We start from the raw sequence: 24,334 nt of genomic DNA, 5'->3' as shown, positions 1-24,334 counted from the left end.
TTGGTAGGACCCCCCACACATTTTAAGCAAAATAGTAGCTGATAACGATAATAGTTCAAATTAAATGACCAGAATTTACTCTTAAGATGAAACAACATTTTATGACATCAAGTCCACAAGTCACCAATGGCAGGTATGGTCTTATTTAATGCAACATTAAAAGTTATGTGTACTGTGAACTTTGACCTGGTGAGATGCTATATGGTATTATGCAACCTAAAACTGTATAATTAGTTACAGTGCTTACCTTTTCCAGCGCCGCCAGATTGATTCCAAAGTGTGCTAAATGTTTTGCTAGGAGTGGATCTTCTACCATTTCATCTTCATCATAGGAATAGACATCTGTAAACAAGACACACAACAAATTAGTGAACGACTGGTTAGTTCTGTTTTGTTTGACGGCATCATTAGAAGACATTTATTAACTTCCAGATACTGTATATCAAACATTTGGTAATTCTAACATAGTTTTCAGAATTAGCAGCAAGGGATCTTTTATATAGATTTTGCCACAGACAGGGCAGCATATGCCAGGGCTCGAAACTCCCCACAAAATAATAATGGATGTCGGCAAATTAAGGTAAGTGAACCATGAACCACGAGCAAGATTTTAATGTGGAATAAATATATGCAATACAAATATTAATAGTGGCTCATATGTTATAGCTTTAAAGACGATCGCCCAAATATTATTTGGGCAACTAACTCCATTTTTTTTTTTTTAATATTTAAGTTGCCCAAACGGGACATTAGTCGCATTTAGTGACCTTGCCACAGGCCGTTTCAAGTACTGGCACATACCATGACCGTTGATCTTGGGGCAATGGCTGGGAACGCGAAAAAAGAAAGAAAAAGTAATAATAAAAAATAAATGAATGAAAAAGGGTCCTATGATGTAAGCACAACAGGCAGCTGTTTACCCAATGGGTCTGTTGAGGTGGTTTGATCCTATGACCGAAACACCTCAGACAAGCATCCGACCGATTAAACCAAGTCCCAGTATCAAAACTGTATCAGCTGATTCTGTAGCTAGATATACAAGGCATCTGACAATAAAGCTTATTTGTTAAAATAACTTTACAGGGAGAATAGGTACCAGGACCCCATTCCACGAAGTGATCTTAGCACTACTCTATGCACTAAAGGCAATCTTAGTACCAAGATCGCTTCGTGGAACGGCAACCAGAAATCTGGGCTAATAACAAACCACAAAACATTTGCCATTCACTTTTATGTTGGTTTTGTAACATTTGGTAATTTTGAAATAAGAGTCTTAAAAATGAAACGTACTACATTTTTCCATCCCACAGACAGGATAACACATACCACAGCCTTTGATATACCAGTCGTGGTGCCCTGGCAGGAATGTGAAACAGCCAAATAGGTCCATCAATCTCAGACTGACAGTGCATCAAGCAAGCGCTTTACCATGGGCTACATCCCCGCCCAATCAAACAAAATTAATTGTTTGGTCTGACGTAAGAAGAAAAGTAAAAGTGTTTTGCAAATAACAAACAATTCAGACAACAATTGGCTCAGAAATAAATAACTTGTAGTAAATTCCATAGTATGAAAAATGGCGTTCGCTGTGAGACGGACTATAAAAAAGAATCGGCTCAGAAATAAATAACGTGTAATAAATTCCATAGTATGAAAAACGGCGTTCACTGTGCGACGGACTATAGAAAAGAATCGGCTCAGAAATAAATAACTTGTAGTAAATTCCATAGTATGAACACACAGCGTTCACTGAGGGACGGACTATAGACAGTGTTCGCTGTGGGACGGACTATAGACAGCATTCGCTGTGGGATGGACTATAGACAGCATTCGCTCTGGGATGGACTATAGATGGCGTTCACTGAGAAACAAACTATAGACGGCGTTCCCTGTGAGATGGACTATAGACGGTGTTCACTGTGGAACAGACTATAGACGGCGTACACTGAGGAATGAACTATAGACAGCAGCGTTCACTATGGGACGGACAATAGACGGCATTCACTGAGGGACGGACTATAGACGGTGTTCACTGTGGGACGGACTACAGACGGTGTTCACTGTGGGACGGACTATAGACAGTGTTCAGTGTGGGAAGGATTACAGATACCATTCACCTGCTGAATCGCCAGTGATCGTCCCCAGCTTTACGGCCAGTGGGTGTTTCGCATGGTTGAAGTGCTCCACCGCGTGGTTGTTGCCACCGCTGCCGTCGAAGAAGCGTCGTCCACACAGGATGGTGCCATCAGTGAGGTTGAGCCAGAGGTTGGAGGTTAGCTCACACTGCTCACACTTCCAGCCACTCGGTGGGATCTTGGGACGGTTCTCCAGCTGGAGAAGATTGTCTGCGTGTCTGAAAAATATAAATAATGTTCACGTCCATGGTCGGGAAGCCAGGACCGATTTCCATTTTGACAAACAATGACATCTGGGATAAGCTGACAGGCAATACCTATTTGAAAACTCTTATTTTATACTTATATTATTTACAGGCCTCTGAGAATAGAAAATTTGCGTAAACCATTTACGGGTTACGCAAAGACAAATTTAGGTAATCCATTTCATTTTTATGTAACCCATCATGAACTTGTAAATGATGTCATAAATTCAATGCGCGCACAAAATGTGGGTTATGCAAAATATACTTATGCTAGCTAAACACGAACGAAACTCTCTCTCTCTCTTTCTGTCTCTCGATTTTCAGAGACCTGATTAATTATAACTAAATTGTGAATTAATTAGTCTTTAGTCCTTTAGCCCATTGTAAAACAAACAAAACAAATCCATGAAACAAACAGAATTCTTGTCCATTCCCACGACACTAAAACTGGAAACCATACTTAAATAAAGGTCAATGTTCAGCATTTCAGATAAAATCCAGACTTTTAACTTAATTCTTGAATGGTCAGCTGGTTTGTATTAAAACCTTTTTTTGGTGATTTTTTATTTCTACTCTGAAGTGGTTTCCTCAACAATGAAAATGTTGACAGCAATAAAAGTTTGTTTTGTTTAACGACACCACTAGAGCACACTGATTTATTAATCATTGGCTATTGGGATGTCAAACATTTTGTAATTTTGACATATAGTCTGAGAGAGGAAACCCGCTACATTTTTCTATTAGTAGCAAGGGATCTTTTATATGCACCATTCCACTGACAGGATAGCACATAACATGGCCTTTGACGTACTAGTTGTAGTGCACTGGCCAAAACGAGAAACAGCACAATGATCGATCCCAAACAGAACGCACATCAAGCGAGTGCTTTACCACTGGGCTACGTCGTACCGCACTATCGGCAGCAAAACAAAATCTAGGTTTACCAATACAATCTGTAATACAGTGAAACCTTCTAAACCAGACACCCACAGAATCAAGTAAAAAGTCTGGTTTTATGGGGTATACAGTTTAGTGAGGCTCTGTTCTGTACTGATATTCAAACATCTGCTATTGGTCTGGTTTTGAGGGGTTATGAAGAAGTTTGTTTTGTTTAATAACACCATTAGAGCACATTGATTTATTAATCATCTGCTATTGGATGTCAAACATTTGATAATTTTGACAGTTTTAGAGAGGAAACCTGCTACATTTTTCCAATAGTAGCAAGGGATCTTTTATATGCATCATCCCACAGACAGGATAGCACATACCATGGCCTTTGATGCATCAGTCGAGGTGCACTGGCTGGAACGGGAAATAGCGCAACAAGCGAGCACTTTACCACTGGGCTACGTCCTGCTAAGGGGTTATGAATAATAATCAATTTCAACCAACTTGGACTTCTGTCTCTTTTCGCCTTCCCACGTTCCTGCCATTGCTGCGGCTTCTTCCAATTTCCATGCATCTTCCGCGGCTAAAATACTCTGCACCGACAGTTGTACCTGGTTACAAAAACACACAGTGCAATTCAGTCATTACTGATAGAAATGGAATAAATGTTTCTTTAACAACACCTGAGCACATAAGAGTCCAACATGAGTACTGCAATGTTTCGACTGAAGTGAGGACCAAAAACAAAACTGGTTATCAGGGAACAGTTTGTGTTAAAACTTGATAGACAGTAAGTTGCTTTCGTGACACTCTTCTGAAGGAAAGGCAGAGCTAGCTCTGGGTGGACAGAAAATTTCGCCAAATCATCAACTTAAACTTCAATAATTTTCAAAAGCCTGGTTATTTTGTAATAAATTAACATGAATTAAATGAAATTTATTCGCCATATGACATAAGGAAATATTGATTTAATGACGCACTCAACACATTTTACTGACGGTTATATGGCATCGGACATATGGTTAAGAACCACACAGATACTGAGTGAGGAAACCCACTGTCACCACTTCATGGGCTACTCCTTTCGATTAGTAGCAAGGTATCTTTTATATGCACCATCCCACAGACAAGATAGCCGTTGATGTACCAGTCGTGGTGCACTGGCTGCAGCGAGAAATAGCCTAATGGGCCCACTGACGAGGATCGATTCCAAACCGACTGAGCATGAAGCGAGTGCTGTACCACTGGGCGACATCTCACCCCCCAAATGACATAAATTTTGGTATTAAACCGAAGGCAACACTTGCCATGTCCCCCCCCAATTTTTTTTTTTACGATTTGACTCCTGGGTGACACATGAACAGAACGATAGTTAGCATGAAATAGTGTGCAATTTAACAACTTACTATATCGGGTATATCCTGGTTGGGAAGTGGAACCTCAACAAAGTCCGGTAAGACGACTACAGACGTCTGCTCCTCAAACTTAAACTTCTTCTCGTCAACCTGAAATCCTCCTTCAACCCCTGAAAAACACAAATAAAACATATCTTTCCACAATTATTACAAATATTAAGACAAGAAAGCTTTGTATATTCAACCCCTGCAATTGCGCACGGCAATCGGTAATGCCATGGAGTTTTAATTCTCCAGAGCACTTTTTTTGCCTTGGGACTATATTCAAATTTGTTTTCCAATGGCGTGTTTCTCACCGTGGACATTTTCTTCATTGCAGAGGTTGCATTTTATATCATCTCTGCCTGGTGATGTTTGCCCAGCATATTAAAGTTAAAGTTTGCTTTGTTTAACTACACCACTAGAGCACATTGATTTATTAATCATGAACTATTGGATATCAAACATTTGTTAATTCTCATATAGTCTTAGAGAGGAAACCTGCTTCATTTTCCATTAGTGGCATGGGATCCTTTATATGCATCATCCCAGACACAAAAGCACATACCATGGCCTTTGAAATAACAGTCGTAGTGCACTGGCTGGAACAAGAAATGGCCCAACTGGCTTGAAACTGTTGGTTTTTTGTTGTTGTTGTTTTTTTGGTGTGTGTGTGTGTGTGTTTAACTGGAGCACATTGATTAATTAATCACCAGCTATTGGATGCAAACATTTGGTAATTCTGACTCGTAGTCATCAGAGGAAACCCGCTATATTTTTCTAATGCAGAAAGGGATCTTTTATAGACAGGAAAATACATACCACGGCTTTTGTCCAGTTATGATGCACTGGTTGAAACGAGAAAAAAAATAATCAAAGCAGCTGTATGGATCCACCGAGGTGATTCGATCCTGCACCTCAAGCGAACACTCAACCGACTGAGTTAAATCACGCCCCGGCTTGAAACTGATACAAGCAGGAATTTATTCAGGATATTTTGCCAGGATCCCATGTCTCATAGGATTGGCAAAAATATGACAAGTACAGTAAATCATACTTGGGATATTTTTTCAGACCAGTGAATAATGCAGTACCCCACTTTTACATTAATTTATTATAGAGAACAGACACAATTAAAGATATACATATATTGGGAATTCTTAGTACAGAAATTGGGAATTTTCAGTACCACTTTCTTTTGAGAAGAGGCCTAAGTTTGTACCAACAGAATGACTGGTTAAATCCCTGAAAACAGTGCTCTACAAAGCGAGTAAAATACTCGCCATGGCGACTAAAAACATTCCCTGGCGTCTAAAAAATAAAATCACATTCTCCTGTTGGCTACTGTCCAATAATTTTACTTTAATTGTAAACAAAACTGGACATCGGAAAACACAGAGAACCAGTAGCAATTTATCTTCCATAAAACATGTTTTCTATCGGTAGTTTGTTTGAAAAATAAAAGTTTGAGACAAGTTAATCGGACTATGAATAACGATTTTCCAGTATTCAAGAGTAAACACAGTGACGTTAAAGCGACATTCCTGAGTTTGCTGCAATATTTAAGATGTTATCGACTAATAGACTTTTTAACCATTGTAATTACATATCAAATCTATTTTTTTGCATAAAATATTAGTGGTTGTATATTAAACGTGTTTCTGATAGTAATATTTGTACTAGGTTAAATTTCATTTTATTTCCTAAAAATAAATAAAAAATTGTATGTACGAAATTATTTGAAGACAAAATCCAATTTGAGATTCTTACAAATATTAGGCCAAAAAACAAGAAGAAGTTTGTTTCAGGTAACATGGCCAAAAAAAGTAGGGTAGGTAGGTAGGATTTTTTTTTTTTATTATTATTTTTTTTTAGTTCAAAGGTTACCCTACCTTAAATGTGTTTGCCAGAGAAAAACTCAGTCTCAAGATGAAAGACATGAAGGCAAGCTGTCTGAAAAATCTTAGTTTACTCTTTGCAGCCAGAGAGAAATAAAAACAATTTCACTGTCAATGTCAGTTTTAAGTTTCACATGCCATTTTCAAAAGACAGGAAAACTAAAAAAGTTCAAATTCCGACTGCACAATGATGTCAACAAATTTCATTTGTTTTCGCTGCTAGGACTCTGAACGCACATGGCAAATAATTTAATACTTAAGACGTTTTTGGAGTCAGTCGCCAGATGGTGACGATAATAAATTCAGTCAGTCGCCACGCCAACATTTTGGTCGCATTGGCGACCATTTTGGTCGCAACGTAGAACACTGAAGTTAATAATTCCAATTTCAAACAAATTAGTTATGCTCATATCCATTCAACGTCCAGGCATGTCTAGTCTGGGTCCAGTTTCTAACAACACCAGTGATTTGGTCCAGGGCACGGCATAAGAAGTGCCAAAAAGTGGGGGGACCAGTAGCAATTTATCTTCCATAAAACATGTTTTCTATCGGTAGTTTGTTTGAAAAATAAAAGTTTGAGACAAGTTAATCGGACTATGAATAACGATTTTCCAGTATTCAAGAGTAAACACAGTGACGTTAAAGCGACATTCCTGAGTTTGCTGCAATATTTAAGATGTTATCGACTAATAGACTTTTTAACCATTGTAATTACATATCAAATCTATTTTTTTGCATAAAATATTAGTGGTTGTATATTAAACGTGTTTCTGATGGGGGTGTATAAAAACCATCGCTGCTGCCCCCCCCCCCCCCCCCCACACACACACCCCTCAACCTCCATTTAACACACACTGACATGTAAGAGTTATCCTACTTGAGAACTTCTGTCGTCTGCTTTGTCGATCCGCGACCACAACTTCTCTGTGCACTTCCCGACATCCCACCCCACCACAGCAGAAAAAAAAAAAAATTCAGGGTCGGTGGCAAAATTTAGGGTCGGTCGGGTGACTGGAAACAAACAATTTTTTTTTTGGGCCTTAAGACAACCAGAAACACATTGACCGATATTGTAAACGAGAAAATATATTTAATATGTAAGTTTAATCATAGAAATATTTTATTAGTTGGAAACATCTTACAGTGCAGAAAACTCAGGAATGTCCCTTTAAGGGAGGTAAAAGTAAAGTGTGTTTTATTTAACGACACCACTAGAGCACACTGATTTTTTATCTTATCATCGGCTATTGGACGTCAAACATATGGTCATTCTGACACTGTTTTTAGAGGAAACCTGCTGTCGCCACATAGGCTACTCTTTTTATGACAGGCAGCAAGGGATCTTTTATTTGCGCTTCCCACAGGCAGGCTAGCTCAAACCATGGCCTTTGTTGAACCAGTTATGGATCACTGGTCGGTGCAAGTGGTTTACACCTACCCATTGAGCCTTGCGGAGCACTCACTCAGGGTTTGGAGTCGGTATCTCGATTAAAAATCCCATGCCTCGACTGGGATCCGAACCCAGTACCTACCAGCCTGTAGACCGATGGCCTGCCACGACGCCACTGAGGCCGGTTTAAGGGAGGTAATACTTTGTTATGATGTTATATCCCTTAACTTGAATTTCCAGCGTTTAGAAATAATTCAGCTCCAGTTCAGTTTTGGACCAAGTCGGTTTTGGACCAAGTCGGTCTTGTCCCATTTAGAGCCAGGTTTTATTTAGGTATTAAAATGAGATTGTTGAGTCACCGTGTGTCTTTACTTGTCTGTTTGCAACTCAAACATTAATTATTTTAAATGTCGACTTATATATGTGTTATGTTGTGCTCCAATCGTCTCGTGCTTATTGGGATAACGGGTCTCTCCATGATAACGACGTCTCCAGTCGTGAATGTTGTTTTAATCACATAAGAATTCATGTTCACCAGTGGAGGATGAAAACATGTTTCTATTTTCATGACTCGACTTTAGACAGCTTTAAATGCACAACTATTTACAAAACAGTATTTATGGATTTACAAGGCAGTATGTGACGAAAATAAATATTATTTAAACCAAAAGTAAGGTAGCCAATTGGTATCTACTAGTAACATGTTGAAGTCTGGTAGATATTATCGCGATGCTTTTATTTAACTTTTAATGAGTACTGCAATTTAAATGCGTCCCTTAGTGCCATTAAAATAGTAATTCACTTAATTTCGTTTAATAAAATTATTGGGTAGGGAATTCGATAATGATAGTTAATAGTCTGTTTTAGTGGAACCGGACACAAACAGTAACTAGTAATTACTATTTTACAAACTAGGAATTACCCCTTCACGAGTTCATTTGAATGTGGTCCTAATAATAATTACAGCATTAGTAATGTGCCGTAAAATGGCAGATGAATCGATTTAATTACAAGTATATATTAGCTGGCTACTAAATACAAGTGGCTGGCGACTAAAATATTATACTTTACATAATATATATATTATAATTTAGAGTAAATTTTAACTTGCTTTGTAGAGCACTAGACAAGCAAACAATAACTGGTTACATGTTGAATCATTACATTCCCAAATTAAATGTCTTAAATTTGAGGATCCCCAGAACTTTATTCCTGTAAATCACAAAAATGGATGTACCCTACACTATAATATTGTCGACAGATTTTTTTAACACTAGGTACTTCACATCAAATGGTAACTAGCTGGTTATGTAATATAATTACCTCCACAGAAAAATCATTTACCTACTTGGTAAGAAACGTATCTGAGCATTTGGCACCTCATGACCACTAATATTTTGGCGCTCACCTGGCCCGCTCGCCTCCAAAATCATAATCGTAATACCAAGTAGGATGTAGTTTGCCAGGCCTGTTAGGCATATTGAATAATGCACTACAGTAGTCCTCCTCAGATAAGGCCCCTCCGAATAGAGATTCCCCTTCTATAAAGACATTTGGTTGTGCTAGTATTGATTTGACATGTAAATGAACCCCTCAGTAATAACTAACACAGTGCTCACCCTGTGCATTGCCAAATTAACCAACTGCTAATATTTACACAAAGTAGCTACATCATTTTACTCTCTGGCGGCTAAGACAATATTCCATAAATTAGCCACATTTTAATATTTTTAAGGAAATACTCTACATATGTGAAAATTAGATAAAACTTCCCCTGAGATAAGACCTTAATAGTGTGGAAGAATGGTAGGTTTTACTGTAGTAGAATATGATGATGAAAAAAACAAAAACCCAACCACTAAAATTTTGTGCCCTCGGTCTAGGCCTAGTCAGTCTGTGAATTGATATGGCTCTGTACTCAGTAGGTAAAAAATTATGTATACCACTTTCTGTTTACGTAACATTTTAAAATATTGACAAGTGAAGGACTTTGTAGAAGCAGTGGTCTGGAAATAGGCATTTACCTATTGCAAGTTTGGTTGGTTTCTCTGCAGGTGGTGGCAAATCCTCTGCAGGAATCTGTAGAATAATAAAAAATTATAATTAAGTACCCTGTTAAAATTCTTAATAATTTTTACTTATTTAACTATACAATTCGATTTTTTTTTTGGCCATTTTCTGATTGTGTGATTTATGATGGAGCAGTTACCAAAAATTGAACCATACATATATGGAACCTTGCCATTTGTAACCACAGATACACAGACTTGAACCAAAATAAAACAATAGAACAACAAGCAGGTTTTCTCAGGCATGACAATGACACTTGATGAAATCAGCTGAAAGCTTTGCGAACTGTGCGCAAAGTGGACAGTACACAGCCAAAGAAACGACCTAAATGGCTTTCAAATCCACAGATTTCCACGGATACGCGGAAGATTGCCATGCCTGATTTCTGCCAGAGGGTACCACGGGTAAAATTATGAACCCTAAAATACTGAAAATTAACAGATGCATTTTTTTTTTAAAAACAAAGATTATAGTAAGAGAACTGCTATTTAAAATGTATCAAAGTACATGAAATGCTGTGTTGAATTTCTAACCTATAACCACCTATTAGGTTATGATCCGGTTTGTTTTTATTACGCAGCCTCAAATTATTTTCTGGCAGAAAGCCCGACTAGGTGTTAAGTCAGTGTCTTGATGTCAATTGTTATTTTGTTTTTGAAATCAGATTAGGTCCAAAATATTACAGCAACTTTGACTTCCCACATACTACTGAGCACTAATACATGTAACTCGACGACATGATCAGACTTTCAGCAAAACAATAATTCCATGGAATTAAATGTTTCGCCTAACGTAAACATGCACTGTGATTCATGAACATCCATAAGTGCAACTATAAACCAAGTTTCATTGATTTAGAACTTGTAGTATGTGACAAATGGATCTAGATACGAAATTTTAATTCAAAAGGAGATGCCCTTCGATTACTGCTCGGTGTTAAAAACTTTTCAATTCTACCCTCACCTCTTTCCTGATTCTCTTTATTCTCAGGAACACTGCATTCCCTGTCTTTTCAAAATGCTGATGTACATGCTTCCTGCCAAAACCCAGAAAGGTTTTCATACAAACATATAGGCCATCTTGACTTTCCTGCAAAAACAACAAATGTAAACACGCTTAGAATTAAGAGTACTACCGGGAACAACAAATGTTCATATCTTGTAAGTTCAAGCGCCATAACTCTGCATAATTTTTTTAAAAATTGCCATGAAATTCAAACTTGATCTAAAAATATATTAAAAAAGTGTCACAAATAAAAATTCAATACCAAAATCACCAAATATTAAAACTAAAACCCGTTAGCTGCAGATCTCCGTGTCTAAGTGGTCTATCATATGATAAAAATTTGATCCTGCTCAGATTCCGTGCCAGATAAATTTATGCAAAAAATGTATTGACAAATGTTATGAAAGATTATTTTATTTCTCTCACAATATGGTTTAGCAAGGAACATTTTGTTTTCAAACCTGAAACAGATTTAGAATCAGCAATTTGATGGATGCTCTAGAATTGCATAAAAAAAGTCTGCTTTGTTTAACAACGCCATTACAGCACATTGACTTATTAATCATCGGCTATTGGATAACATTTGGTAATTTTGACATATAGTCTTAAAGAGGAAACCTGCTACATTTTTCCATTTGTAGCAATGGATCTATTATATGCACCATCCCAAAGACACATACCACGACCTTTGATACACCAGTCGTGGTACACTGGCTGGAACGAGAAATAGCCCAATGGGCCCACTGACAGAGATCAATCAACTTTCACTAACTTTGATTAATAAGCAAGGCCAAAAAAAAAAATAGGTGTGTTTCCGGTCGATCGACCATCCCTAGTTTTACCCCCCCCGACCCTAAAAATTTTTTCTCTTAAACTGAAAAAAAAAAAAAAAGTAAAAATAAAGGAGGACAACATCACCAAACAAGAGTATTTCCTTCCTTGCACATATTTTACGTACTATTATACGATACATTTTGCACATGTAATTCCCTTCCGAAAAACATCGAGAAATTATGGAAAAGCTTTTGTAATAGAGTTCCTTCTCCTGATTAGCTACCACCGAACAGCTTGGTCGGTCATGGAAGTAACCGAATGTACGAACATAACCTTGGTACAGGTTATTTCGATATTTTAACATCTGTTTATGCCACAAATCCATATATAATATTTATAGATAATGTTATATAAGTACACACACATTAAGGAAGAAAGGGAAGGGAAAAAACGAAAAAAAAAACGAAAAAAAACCCCTACCTACCTACCCTAAGTTTTTGGGGGATGCAATCGGAAACACACCTATTTTTTTGTTTGGCCCAATCAATCCACACATTAGTTACTGTAGGGTTTAAGCTATCGCTTGCCAAATGTAAATTAAAGTTGAACTTGGCGAATATATTTCATTAGTAACTCGGCAAAAATATAATTTGTAAATTATGTGTCATTTATGGATACATCATTACATGTACCACCAATTTTGCTGTTTGGCTAAATGAAACGTTAATTTGGCGACAGATTTTCTTAGAAAATTCACTAATATATATTCTGACTTTATAATTATTATTTTTTAATATACAGTTTAATTGCAGGGATTCTAGATTATGATAGCTCCACTCCCATGGCTAGTGATATTCAATGTTGGGCAAGTAAATAACTACAATTGCCTGGCCCGATGGCTAGTGAATGTTTTTCGGTCATATCTTGCAGTTGTCTATTTTGTAAATATGAATATCCCATCTCCACCCCAACCCCCCAGTGTTAGTATTTTTAATCTCTATCTTGTTCTTTAGGTGTCAGATCTGATTATTATTATTATTTAGTAAAATCGTATTAATTTAAAGTCTGCCTATTGTCCGAACCAAATTGTTAACAACTACGAAAAATTACTCTCCTACATTTAATTGCCGTTAGATTTCCTCCAAAGTTTGTCCAGACACAAATCTTGAAAAAAACATTACAATGACACAGATTCCACATACCAGATGATAACCATGTCACCTATATCGACTTCGCTGAGAGCGCATAGGGAAAAAAGCATGTAATTTTGTATTAGCTGCCATTTTGACTTTTTATGGAACATTCTTCAAGAGGGGTGAAAGGATAGGACTTAATGTAACAACGTCATAACATGTTATGATATAAAAGCCAACGTGATGACGTCATATTATTTATTTATTATTATTATTATTATCATCATTCACTAGAGATCATAGATTTCATAGTAACTGTGTCACATACTTTGGAGGCGTTCACCACTCTTGAAGAGTATTCCATAAACAAGCAACATGGCAGACGGCAGAAACCTGCATGTATTTTTCCCTATACAATCTCAACAAAGACAATATTGGCGACATTGTTGCAGTCTCGTGTGTGGAATCTGTATATTTGTAGTGGTTTTTTTGCGATTTGTGTCTGGACAAACTTTGGAGGAAATCTAACGGTAGTAACGGCAATTAAAGGTAGGAGAGTAATTTTTTGTAGTTGTTAACAATTTAGTTTGGACAATAGTGATTTTTTAATTGTGGCTAGTAAATTAAATCACTGATCCCATAGCTAGTGGACTTTATAAAAAATTCTAGAAGCCCTATTAACTGTATATATATTTCTTTTACGGGTGCCTTGACCAGTGAACAACAATTTGAAAAATGCATGACAAAACGAATAAAGAGTATGCACGAAAACACATAAACTCAAAACATTAGAAACTAACTGGATTATCAAATGAGTAAACACATTCGTCTTTGTACACTTTTTCTCCTCCCAAAGGAGCTTTGATTTTCGACAAATGTTGCCTCAAAAGGTCTATTGCCGACATCTTTTATCCAGGATATTATAAAATAATGACTTGCAAAATTTATCAAACATCCAAAACCCAATTTTACACTTTCTCCGATTTGAAACGTTTCTTCGTTCGTGAATTTTCGGAAAACACTCGGAACGTCTACGAATCATTACGGAGAATCCGTCATCGGCTGAAGTATTTCGAATGCTTCAACAGCTTGCCATTCGCACTAGTATTATTTTTATTATTCAGTTAGCATGTTTAACAATAAAAATAAAAGGCAGCCTGAAGATAAACATGAAAACAGTTCTCAGTAATGACATAATTTTTATTTTTCGTGTATCGCTAGTATTATGCGGAGCGCTGTATTTGGTCGAATTTTACCACAAATATATTTATCCAATCACAAATTGCGGCTTTAACCATCAATGTAAAGGTACGCGATGTTTAATTGGCCGAAGCGCGAACTTCAAAAGAAGAAAGCCGACACAGTGACAGGGTTGAAAGCTGAAGTGTGTTGTAAATGATTTGAAAAGTGAAAGATTCAAGTTGTCTGGTAAAACAAATAATCCAGAAACGTTGGAAAACGGGCAAGCGTATTGTGTTTGTTTTAAAAGTGTTTTATGTACACAAGAAAAGCAATCAGTATATCTTCGAAATCAAATGTAAAACCCCCCACCTTTTCCATGATTTTTAATTTTTGTTCACGAACTTCACTCCTCCCACACAACATTACATAACCAACTTACCAAGCCATAGGATTTCAAATTTCATGGGAAACACTTTTTGGGTTCCGTGCCCTGAGATCATGGGAACCCATCGGAAGCTGTTTTTAGGTTCCATGAAAACAAGTTATGGGAACCCATTTCTTATACCATAATGCAATGGATTGTCAAAATGCTATGCAGGTTGGGTAATATGTTCGAATCTTGCCAACTTACTTATTATTTTAAATGACAACAAAAAAAGGTTCCAATCCAACCAACTGACGGTATAATATCCGCCCGCACCCCCCAACAATATTTGTTAAAATTAGTGTACGTTTAGGGTTAGGGTTACTTATATACAATACTTTTTAAAACATTTTGTTCTATAAAAGTAATATAATATTTATATTTCGTAATCCAGTATCAGTACGTTTTGCCTTTGAAAAATTTGACATTTTGACTATTCTTTGTAAATTTTCCTCCAATACGGTGCTTTTATTGGTGCTTTTGGTAGAAATATAGCACAGAAGACACAATGAGGCATTATGGGACTAGAGGTTCGTTTAATTCAGTAAACACTCAGTTCATTCCGTCAAAATACACGCTCTGAGATTTAAAAGTATTAAAATGCAGTCTCACTTGTTGATCCACTGCGTGGCCGAGTGGATACAGTGCTCGGCTACAGTCCCGATGATCTGGAGTTTGAATCCAGACCCTAGCACTTGATATCGCTAATTCAATACCCCCAAATGGAGGGGTGCGGGCGGAAATCTACTGACTGGTTTTTTTTTTTTTTTTTTTACATCAAATAAAGGTTCCAATCCAGTCAACTGACTGTTTGCATTACGGCCAGTTCTGGGTTGAAAAAGTTGAGTCTGCCCAAGCTACCGATTATCCAACGCACAAACCCGTGGAAAGAGACACGTTTTCAAACTCAATATTTTCGACAATCGCCACTACATGGCCATTAATTTTTTTTTCTTCAAAGAAACCGATTCAGACTTTTTCTTCTTTGGAGCAGATGCCATAATGTCAATATTACATTTTTTGGTTGGGTTTGATTTGAGCGCAGTGTCGAACTCTGATTCGGGTTTACTCGAACACTGAGAAGTATGGCAAACACTAAAATCCGAATCGGGTTTCATGATTGTGTTGAAAACTATCTCCAGTAGTTTTACATGAGAAACATTATTATTTGTATAAAATATATATACATATAATAATCATGGGAAACAAAATTTCTGTTCCGTGGTTTTACCGACACACTACTGGTAATGATCGTTACCGTGAAATCCTATGGCCTGCATAATGATTAATTAATATAATCTCTTGCCGCCCTCTTTATATTTTAGTGTTCAGGTAATGTTCCATCATATCACTACAATGGGTGGATGGGGTGCAGGCAGATATTTCCCAAACACTGCATGTAAGATTATATCATAATATATGTATATTGATACCTGCCAAAAATGTTTTGGTGTCTTTCAGGTTATATCATGGGACTGACAGGAAGCAAGCCTGATGAGGGTGTATACTACAATGATGCAACACCAATCAAATATGAAGTACCTAAACGGAGGCTTAATCTTGACCCGAGGTCACCGTCTGATGACATCACACGTACCCCGATTGTTGTCAACAAAACACCTGAGACTTTGTTGGATCCACGCTCCCCAACTCCTGGCATTGTACGAACGCCCATTACAACTGTAGTGAATCCAGGTTAATACAAAAAGGCTTGTGCCGAATTTACAAAGACTTTATGTCTTACATGCATGTAACTACAGACATTTACATTGCTTAAACACCTGCATTTAAGAAAAACAGGCTTCGTAAATTCAACCGATTTTTTTTTTTTTTTTTTTTTAAATAGCAACCAAAGAGAATATTTGGAATGACATTTATCTCAATTGTTGAATGAGTTGAAGTATCGATTCCCCTTAGTGGATCCATTCTCTGAATGTTTTAAAAAATTTCAGTGCTCGAAATAGCGGTTTGCGAAAACCAGTCAATTTTTTAAAACCTGTCATGTAAAATGGAAATTCACTTGCTAACACTACCCAAAATCACAGGTCATTTGTCAAGAGACATATATGTAACAACAATTATCTCATCTTCTGGGGGTGGGACTTAGCTCAGTGGTACAGCGCTCGCTTGATGCACGGTCGGTCTGGGATCGATCCCTGTAGGTGGGCCCATTGGGCTATTTCTCGTTCCAGCCAGTGGTATGTACTGTCCTGTCTGTGGAATAATGCATATGAAAGATCCCCTGCTGCTAATCAAAAAGAGTAGCCCACGATGTGGTGACAGCAGGTTTCCTCACTCAATATCTGTGTGGTCCTTAACCATATGTCCGACACCATATAACCGTAAATAAAATGTTGAGTGCGTCATTAAATAAAACATTTCCTTCCTTCCTATCACATCTTCTGTTCAGCTTGTGATTCAGTTGTACTTTATCTCCATAATGATCTGAAATACATCTCACAGGTCCTAATTTTCCACATAGGGCCGGATGTAGCTCAGTCGTTGAGTGCTCGCTTGAGGTGCCTGTGTCGTAGGAACGCACCACCTCAGTGGATCCAATCAGCTGACTGGGTTTCTTCTCGTTACAACCAGTGCACGACAACTGGACAAAGACCGTAGTATGTGTTTTCCTCTCTGTGGGAAAGTGCATATAAAAGATCCCTTGCTGTATTAGGAAAAAATGTAGCGGGTTTCCTCTGATGACTACGAGTTATAATGACTAAATGTTTGACATCCAAAAGCCGATGATTAATTAATCAATGTGCTCTAGTGGCGTCGTTAAACAAAACAAACTTTATTTGTTTATAATTTTTCACACACTGTCCCAAACCCTTCTTTTACCTCGTGCCGTCATATTTTCAGCATGCCATATTTTTTCAGGGCTAGCTCTGGCAGTCTCCAGATTCTCCAAATGCGAATTTTATTTTGAGTTGGCGAAATAATTTTACTACATTTTATTATAAAATAACTGGTTTTCTGCCATTTTTGAAGTTTAATAAATAATTTGGCAAAACTTTGTGTTCACCCAGAGCTGGCCCTATTTGTTCTTAACAGGGCATATTCCTCTTGGCCTGCTATTTATTAAAAGTAAAGTTTCGGACCCTGTGCTCATTTTGGTGTCTACCTAAAAGTAAAATAATGTCCTAGCTTTATTTTTCTGACCTGATTCACTTTATCCTACAGTACAGTTGATGACACAGCACTATGACGTTCAACAATCCAACAGCATGATGGAGATCACGGACCAAGGCTCGTGCTATCCGGATACTTGTGATGTAAATGAAAACTGTACCCTGATAGATGTTCCTGCTAACAAGGCAGATGATAGTGGTATGTACAGTTGCTGGGGATCGTACGAGTGGTGGGAGAGAAGAGAGGAAGGAATTTCTGTTGACGTTTGTCAGAATTAAATTAATTTTCTTTTAATAGGGTTATCATTGTAAATTTATACTATAATAGGGGCAATTTTTCGTTACTTATTTAGTAGATGTTCACAGGATGTAGATTTAAGAAGAAATAATCCTCGATCTATAGTCTTAATTTCATCTTTCACAGGCTTTATTATCAACCTGATTGCAAACATGCCCATAGAGAATGATGGAGATCCAGAGTAATAGAACCCCTTTAACAACAATGTCCGATGTTGTCTTGAAGAGGAGATGTCACTTCTACTTTTTCAGTCCAATATTGATGCCTTAGGAAATGTATTTAATCTGTAATTTTAGATGTTAGCCAGCAAGGCACAATATTTCACAAGATCCGTTCTGTTCGCGTGTCGGTTACACAATTTTAAAATCACAAGAACTGCCAATGGGTTACGTGGTGAACAATTACATTCTATAATTAAAAGTATCATATATCAGTAATGAAAGTGAAAATCACTGTAGTGTTTTAGGATTAGGTAGGCCTACATGTAATTCATTGGTTACAATAACTGAACAATCGGTTACCTAAGTAAAACTCACGTGAACTGATTTCCAGTTAGCTAAGATTTTGAAATATTGTCCCCTGAGCCAGACATGATACAGTGGCAAGAAACTTTTAACCCTAACCCTTTAAAACATATTTTGACAGAGCTGATAGCAGTACTTGATAACAATGGGCTGGACATTTTGAGTGAAGTGAATCGCAGAGAGACAGAGAACAGATACCCGACAGGCAAGGATCTGTTTGAAGCCAGTGACTGCAGTGCACCACTTACCACAGAGTTACAGAACCTCTCCGAGGTGTCTCGTGAAGAAGTGGGAGTCATGTCAGAATTGCAGAACTTATCGCTGTCTGATGATGAAGCCACCACCTTGTTGTGTGCAAGCAAGTCGGGTAGTGGTGAGGAATTTCAAATTTTTCACTTTTGTTTCTTTTACAAGGCTCGAACTTAATGAAGGCATCAACAGCAAATTGTATACACCTGATGTACATTATTTGCCAGTATTTAACATTTGTACATTTGATAGATGGATAACAATTTAACGTACCCATATACCACTAGGGTTTCGAACACGCCCATTCAGAGTCCGACCTCCGATAAGATTGGTGGCCTGACCCGGAATGGGGGGTGTACATTTGAAATATGTCTAAATAAAACAAAATAACCTTTCAGTCATGTTTATTTGCCGCAAAAGTGACTTAAAAAAAAAATTGTAGTTAGGCTCATAATTGTCCTTTGTGGGCATTTAAAAAAAAAACCTCATTACTACGGGCAACAAATTTGAGTCCCGTTTTATCTCTCAGTGAACCCATTCTCTGTTTGGGTTCTTACTCATTTCCAGCCAGTACTCCACAACTGGTATATCAGAGGCTGTGGTATGTGCTTTCCTGTCTATGGGAATATGCATATAAAACATCCCATGACATAATGGAAAAATATAGTGGGCTTTCTCTGAAGACTACATGTTATGATTTTTGACACCCAAAAACTGATGATTAATTAGTCAATGTGCTTTATATTAGTGGGTTTCCTCTCTCAATATCTGTGTAGTCCTTAACCATAAGACTGATGCCATATAACCGTAAATAAAATGTGTGGAGTATGTCGTTAAATAAAACATTTCCTTCCTTCATTAAGTAAAACAATCCTTCCTTTATATTCATTCATTCGATTCATCCATTATTTCATTCATGCCTTCCCCTTTTTTTTTTTGTAGATAAAGTCAGTGCATCTAAAAAGACCAAAGGCTCATCCAAGATTCCTAGGCCCTGTCAGCCCAAAAAACTTTTCACCGAAAAGAAAAAGTGTGACGTGACACGTTCTCCACTGTCTACAGTTATTATAGACACGAATTCTCCGCGTAATATCATGCAAAGGAAACAGGTGAAGAAGATTGACAAGGCTCGACAGTGTCGTCTCGACGGAAGTAGACCACAAGACAAAGAAAATTTCAGTCATTAAAAAACCAAAAAACCAGGGTTCATACTACGGGTCAGGCAAACCCTAGAAATTCTGTAATTTGTATCCTAGAAAGTTTATAATTATCATTTTCCAGGCATGGAAAGTCGTGGATTATTTTAGTTGGTTCTTGGAAAATAAAAACTGGTTGAAAATAATATTTTTCTTGTTTAGAATAACACAAATTTGCATTAAAATATTGTAAGATGTTGATTGCAGTAAAAAAAAACTTTGAAAATCTTTAAAAAAAACAACCCAAGATGTAAATGAAAAATGACTTTAAAAGTAAGAGAAAGTCATGAAATTTGGTTAGTGATAAATTATGAGAGTCATGCTGAAGCGGATTGTGATTGATTTGTGAATAATAAAAAATCAGGAAGTGGAGAATGATTTAAATGAGATTGTCTTTAGATAGTGGATACTGAATTAATTGTGCATAGAAAAAATATTTAAACAGTGGATACTGAATTAATTGTGAATAGAAAAGTATTTAAACTGGATACTGAACTAATTATGACTGAATAAACATAAATATCAAAGGACAACAAATGAACACATATTGTGTCCAGGAGCTAAATAGGATTGCAAGCCCTGAGCTGGGACCTTTCCCTCATCAAACATGTGGATCGTCACGTGCTGACAACTAAATAAACAGGAAACCATTAAACATATTTGGGTAAGTTAATCAGAATTCGGTTCACATAATTTTCATGGTCAGTTACATGATTTATATTTGCATACCAAATAAAAGTACTGGTGATTATGAAGTTTCTAACCTTTAACATTCAAATATAACCATTCACCATGTAACCGAATTGGTGACAGCATATTATTAAAGTTGCATAACTGAAATGCGAACAGGACTGTAGTTCTCGTGAAATACTGTACCATGTATCAACAGAATTTTCGAAATTTGGTAGAATTAGTTGCAATTTCCAGGCAGAATGGAAGAGGATAGTGCCAAAGTGCCACTATATATTTGATCCAGAACATACAACAAAGGATTCTGGCATGTTTATTAAACTGTAGTTGTTTTATGCAAATTATTAAAGCATTACTCGTTAACTTTAATTTTGCAAGCTCTACAATTGTTATCTAGTTTGGTCTGGTTCAGGCATATGGGTATCGCTACATCCTGGTAATGTATTGCATCAATGCTTCTGCTTTGCTTCTCTCTACTACCACTATATACATTATATATATCAGCCGTCTATATTGCGTCCGATGTGGTAAATCAGTGTCATGTGAGACAGTTGGTTTTCATTTGGTGACTAAAAGATTTTATACTATCTATATTTGGTGACTAAATGATTTTATACTATCTATATTTGGTGACTAAAAGATTTCATACTATCTATATTTGGTGACTAAAAGATTTCATACTATCTATATTTGGTGACTAAATGATTTCATACTATCTGTATAAAAAAAATAAGTTTGAAGTCAACGTAGAGGGATAATATACTCAACAACGAAAGTTTAGCAAATATCTTTTATGATGTCTAAATTTGCCATGGTTGAATACACTTAAAAGAAAACCAGGTTCTCCTGCGTGAAGGCAAAGGTTGATGAGTTTATGTTGTTTGTAAATGGTAAATATTTCAGATGTGAATACTAATTAATAAAAATAGGTTAATTTATAAATGTTATGCCATTTCTTTTAAGCTAAACTTTCATTGTTGAGTATATATAGAGACACACCCACAACTCCCTCGCACAGATACCACACCCACACTGACACACACAGAAACATACACAGACACACCACACACAAAAACACACACACACACAGAAAGTTGCACTGTTACTGTTATATTGTATTGTATTTGAATATCCTCTACCGGGGAACATTTTGTTTTAGTTGACAAGTATACCCTACAAAATTAATTAAGGGCCATTAAACCTTTTGGTAAATTATTAATATGTTAGCAAGTGTTGATCCCAGATGACTTGTGTACGTGATCGTTTTTTTATATATTTTTATAATATATATCTGTAGTACGTCCCACAGGGAACACCTTTTTTCTTACTATGGAATTTATGACACACAAAAATAGTTGTGGGTTTTTTTTTAATTTCCAGAACACTTACTTTTCTTACGTTGAAGCAAACTGAAATTATTAACAAAAAACACTTGTAGAAGGATGGGACAAACTGTAAGAAAATATATAATGGCCCTTAATTCAATTTGTTGAGAAAAGAATTCTGGTTTAAAGACAAATAAAAATACAGAGCAAAACCAAAATGATTACTGGATTAGCATAATTTTTATGTTCTTGTGAATGGTTTTATAGTTTCAATCCTTGTTATGGCCATAATAAAATAAATTCTGGATTTCACCCCTACCCTCCGACAATAAAGGCCTGTGCCCATTATTTTATTTTATTTTGGCAAAAAAATTTAATTAAACAATTGTTCAGTGTACTGTGTAGCCAATGTCCAGAAAATAAAATATAAAACATTTTACCCCAGCCCCCATTTATTTTATTATGGCCTAATGAACACCTTGTGATATATTGTAGTTACATAATTGTTCGTTGTCAAACTTTTGATGTAATCATCTTTGAAAAAACAATTGTTCATGATTTATTGGACATACGTTTTGAAGAACAAATTTGAACATTATTATAGTTGAAATTTGTACCAGTGGGCATGCATACTTGTAATGTTTTCTCCAAGTTCAGTTTTTTCTCTTTCTCTCTCTCTTCTAAAGTTCTGATGTTAGTAAAGTTTCTTTGTTGTAAATGTTTTGGCATTCTCCACAAAGGTATATTGAATTAATAATATAGTTACTGTATTACTTTTGATGTTTTCATGTAAATTGTTTATCATCTATGTTGTAATAAAGTTATTTAAAAAAAAAATGTATGGTCCTTCCAACTTGTTCTTTGCGGTTTCAAATATTTCTCAGAGATTAGTTAAAATAAGTAACTAGATAAGTCCATATTTTGAACAAAATGAGTTCGATGCAAACTAATTTGAGTCGGTCAGTCAGTGTCTCTCTCTCTCTCTCTCTCTCTCTCTCTCTCTCTCTCTCTCTCTCTCTCTCTCTCTCTCTCTCTCTCTCTCTCTCTCTCTCTCTCTCTCTCTCTCTCTCTCTCTCTCTCTCTAACAACAACAGGAAGTGCTCCAAGACTATGACGTTCATGGTGTCGGAGTAAAAGAAGACCACGCAGCAGTAGAACTGAAATCCCTGACCCTTGAAATGCTGGACAGGCACTACCCACCCACCACCTGGACCTGAGTCTATACAGATGGCTCTGCAGAAAATGCTGTGCGAAATGGGGGAGGTGGTGTCTACATACAGTATCCTAACGGCAGCTCTGACACCAAGTCTGTCGCCACTGGTCAGTTCTCCACCAACTTCAGAACTGAAACCTGCGCCTTACTTCATGCTGCTCAGATCCTGAATGGAAGAGACGACCCATTTTCTCACAGTCTTCCTCACTGATTGCCGAGCCCTTCTCCAGTCTTCAGTCCACACAGATAGACCAGATCCTCCAGGATACCAGAAGGGAACTCCTAACACTGGGCTCCAAAACAAAACTGGTGTTACAGTGGATCCCCTCCCACTGTGGTATTATGGGAAATGAAAAAGCTGACAGACTCTCCAAGCTGGGCAGCAAACAGGAGCAAACTGCCCACCAGATGTTATATGGTGAAGTCAAGACCTTTCTAAAAAAAACCACTTCAAGAACATGTGGAGGCAGCGTCTGCAGATAGGGCCTGAAGGGAATGGCATCTACCAGCCGAACAGGTCACAACAGGTCACCATCTTCAGGCTGAGAACAGGACATTGTCAGCTCCTCTCGCTTCTCTTCAGGCTGAAAATCTCTCACACGGACGAGTGCCCATCTGGCATTGGTCCACAGACACCAGCCCACATTCTCCAATCCTGTCCACCTTTGACACTCTGCGACAGCAAACGTGGGGAGAAGCTGTGGGGACCGGCGACGTTGCTAAGGCTGACTGCGGACTTCGTCCACAATACTAGACTACCCATCTAACATGGCCGGGATCGCAGAAGAAAAAGGTGATGAGAGAGGTGGCCTGGCGTCCTCCCTAGATCTGCCACTGGACTTGGCAGCCAGATGTTCATTTCTCCATTTCGGCTACTACTGAAAAAGTTCCTTAACATGGCACCTTCCTACGGCTTGTGGTATTTATTTATTTATTATTATTATTATTAATGTTTGTTGTTTTTTTTTGGGGGGATGGGTTAACATAATTTGAATATTAAATATATTATAGCCATGTCAACTATATATATACTGCGTGTATATATATATATATATATATATATATATATATATATATATATATATATATATATATATATATATATATATTACAAACTGTAGCATGATAGTATGGTATTTGGCCATGTAGCAACATGATATGGTGGGG

At 37.0% G+C, this 24,334-nt stretch overlaps 2 protein-coding genes across 5 annotated transcripts in view; one reads left to right on the top strand and one right to left on the bottom strand.

Moving 5' to 3' along the window:
• LOC121389943 (ubiquitin carboxyl-terminal hydrolase 5-like) overlaps positions 1–13,917 on the bottom strand; it is a 31,776-nt gene extending 17,859 nt beyond the window's left edge. The window contains 7 exon segments of the mRNA XM_041521611.1: positions 248–342; positions 2,118–2,353; positions 3,776–3,882; positions 4,678–4,796; positions 9,978–10,032; positions 10,987–11,112; positions 13,736–13,917. Coding sequence (XP_041377545.1) covers positions 248–342; positions 2,118–2,353; positions 3,776–3,882; positions 4,678–4,796; positions 9,978–10,032; positions 10,987–11,112; positions 13,736–13,840 — 843 coding nt within the window. The 5' untranslated portion in view covers positions 13,841–13,917.
• A 315-nt stretch (positions 13,918–14,232) lies between these two features.
• LOC121390317 lies at positions 14,233–21,472 on the top strand. Of its 4 annotated transcripts, none has more exons than XM_041522100.1 (5): positions 14,233–14,363; positions 16,003–16,236; positions 17,725–17,871; positions 18,616–18,867; positions 19,686–21,472. In XM_041522100.1, exons 2-5 carry the CDS (start codon positions 16,011–16,013, stop codon positions 19,928–19,930), a joined length of 870 nt encoding a protein of 289 aa, XP_041378034.1. In that variant the 5' UTR covers positions 14,233–14,363; positions 16,003–16,010; the 3' UTR covers positions 19,931–21,472. The 4 variants fall into 4 exon arrangements, with proteins under 4 accessions (XP_041378034.1, XP_041378037.1, XP_041378035.1 ...); XM_041522103.1 differs by having other exon boundaries at positions 14,302–14,319; XM_041522101.1 differs by having other exon boundaries at positions 14,351–14,472.
• The last annotated feature ends 2,862 nt before the right edge of the window (positions 21,473–24,334 follow it).

Source organism: Gigantopelta aegis, chromosome 15 (genome assembly GCF_016097555.1).
Source record: "Gigantopelta aegis isolate Gae_Host chromosome 15, Gae_host_genome, whole genome shotgun sequence".
Lineage (NCBI taxonomy): Eukaryota > Metazoa > Mollusca > Gastropoda > Neomphalida > Peltospiridae > Gigantopelta > Gigantopelta aegis.
The sequence above is the reverse complement of the archived record's forward strand: the minus strand, read 5'-3'. Positions and strand labels throughout refer to the sequence as shown.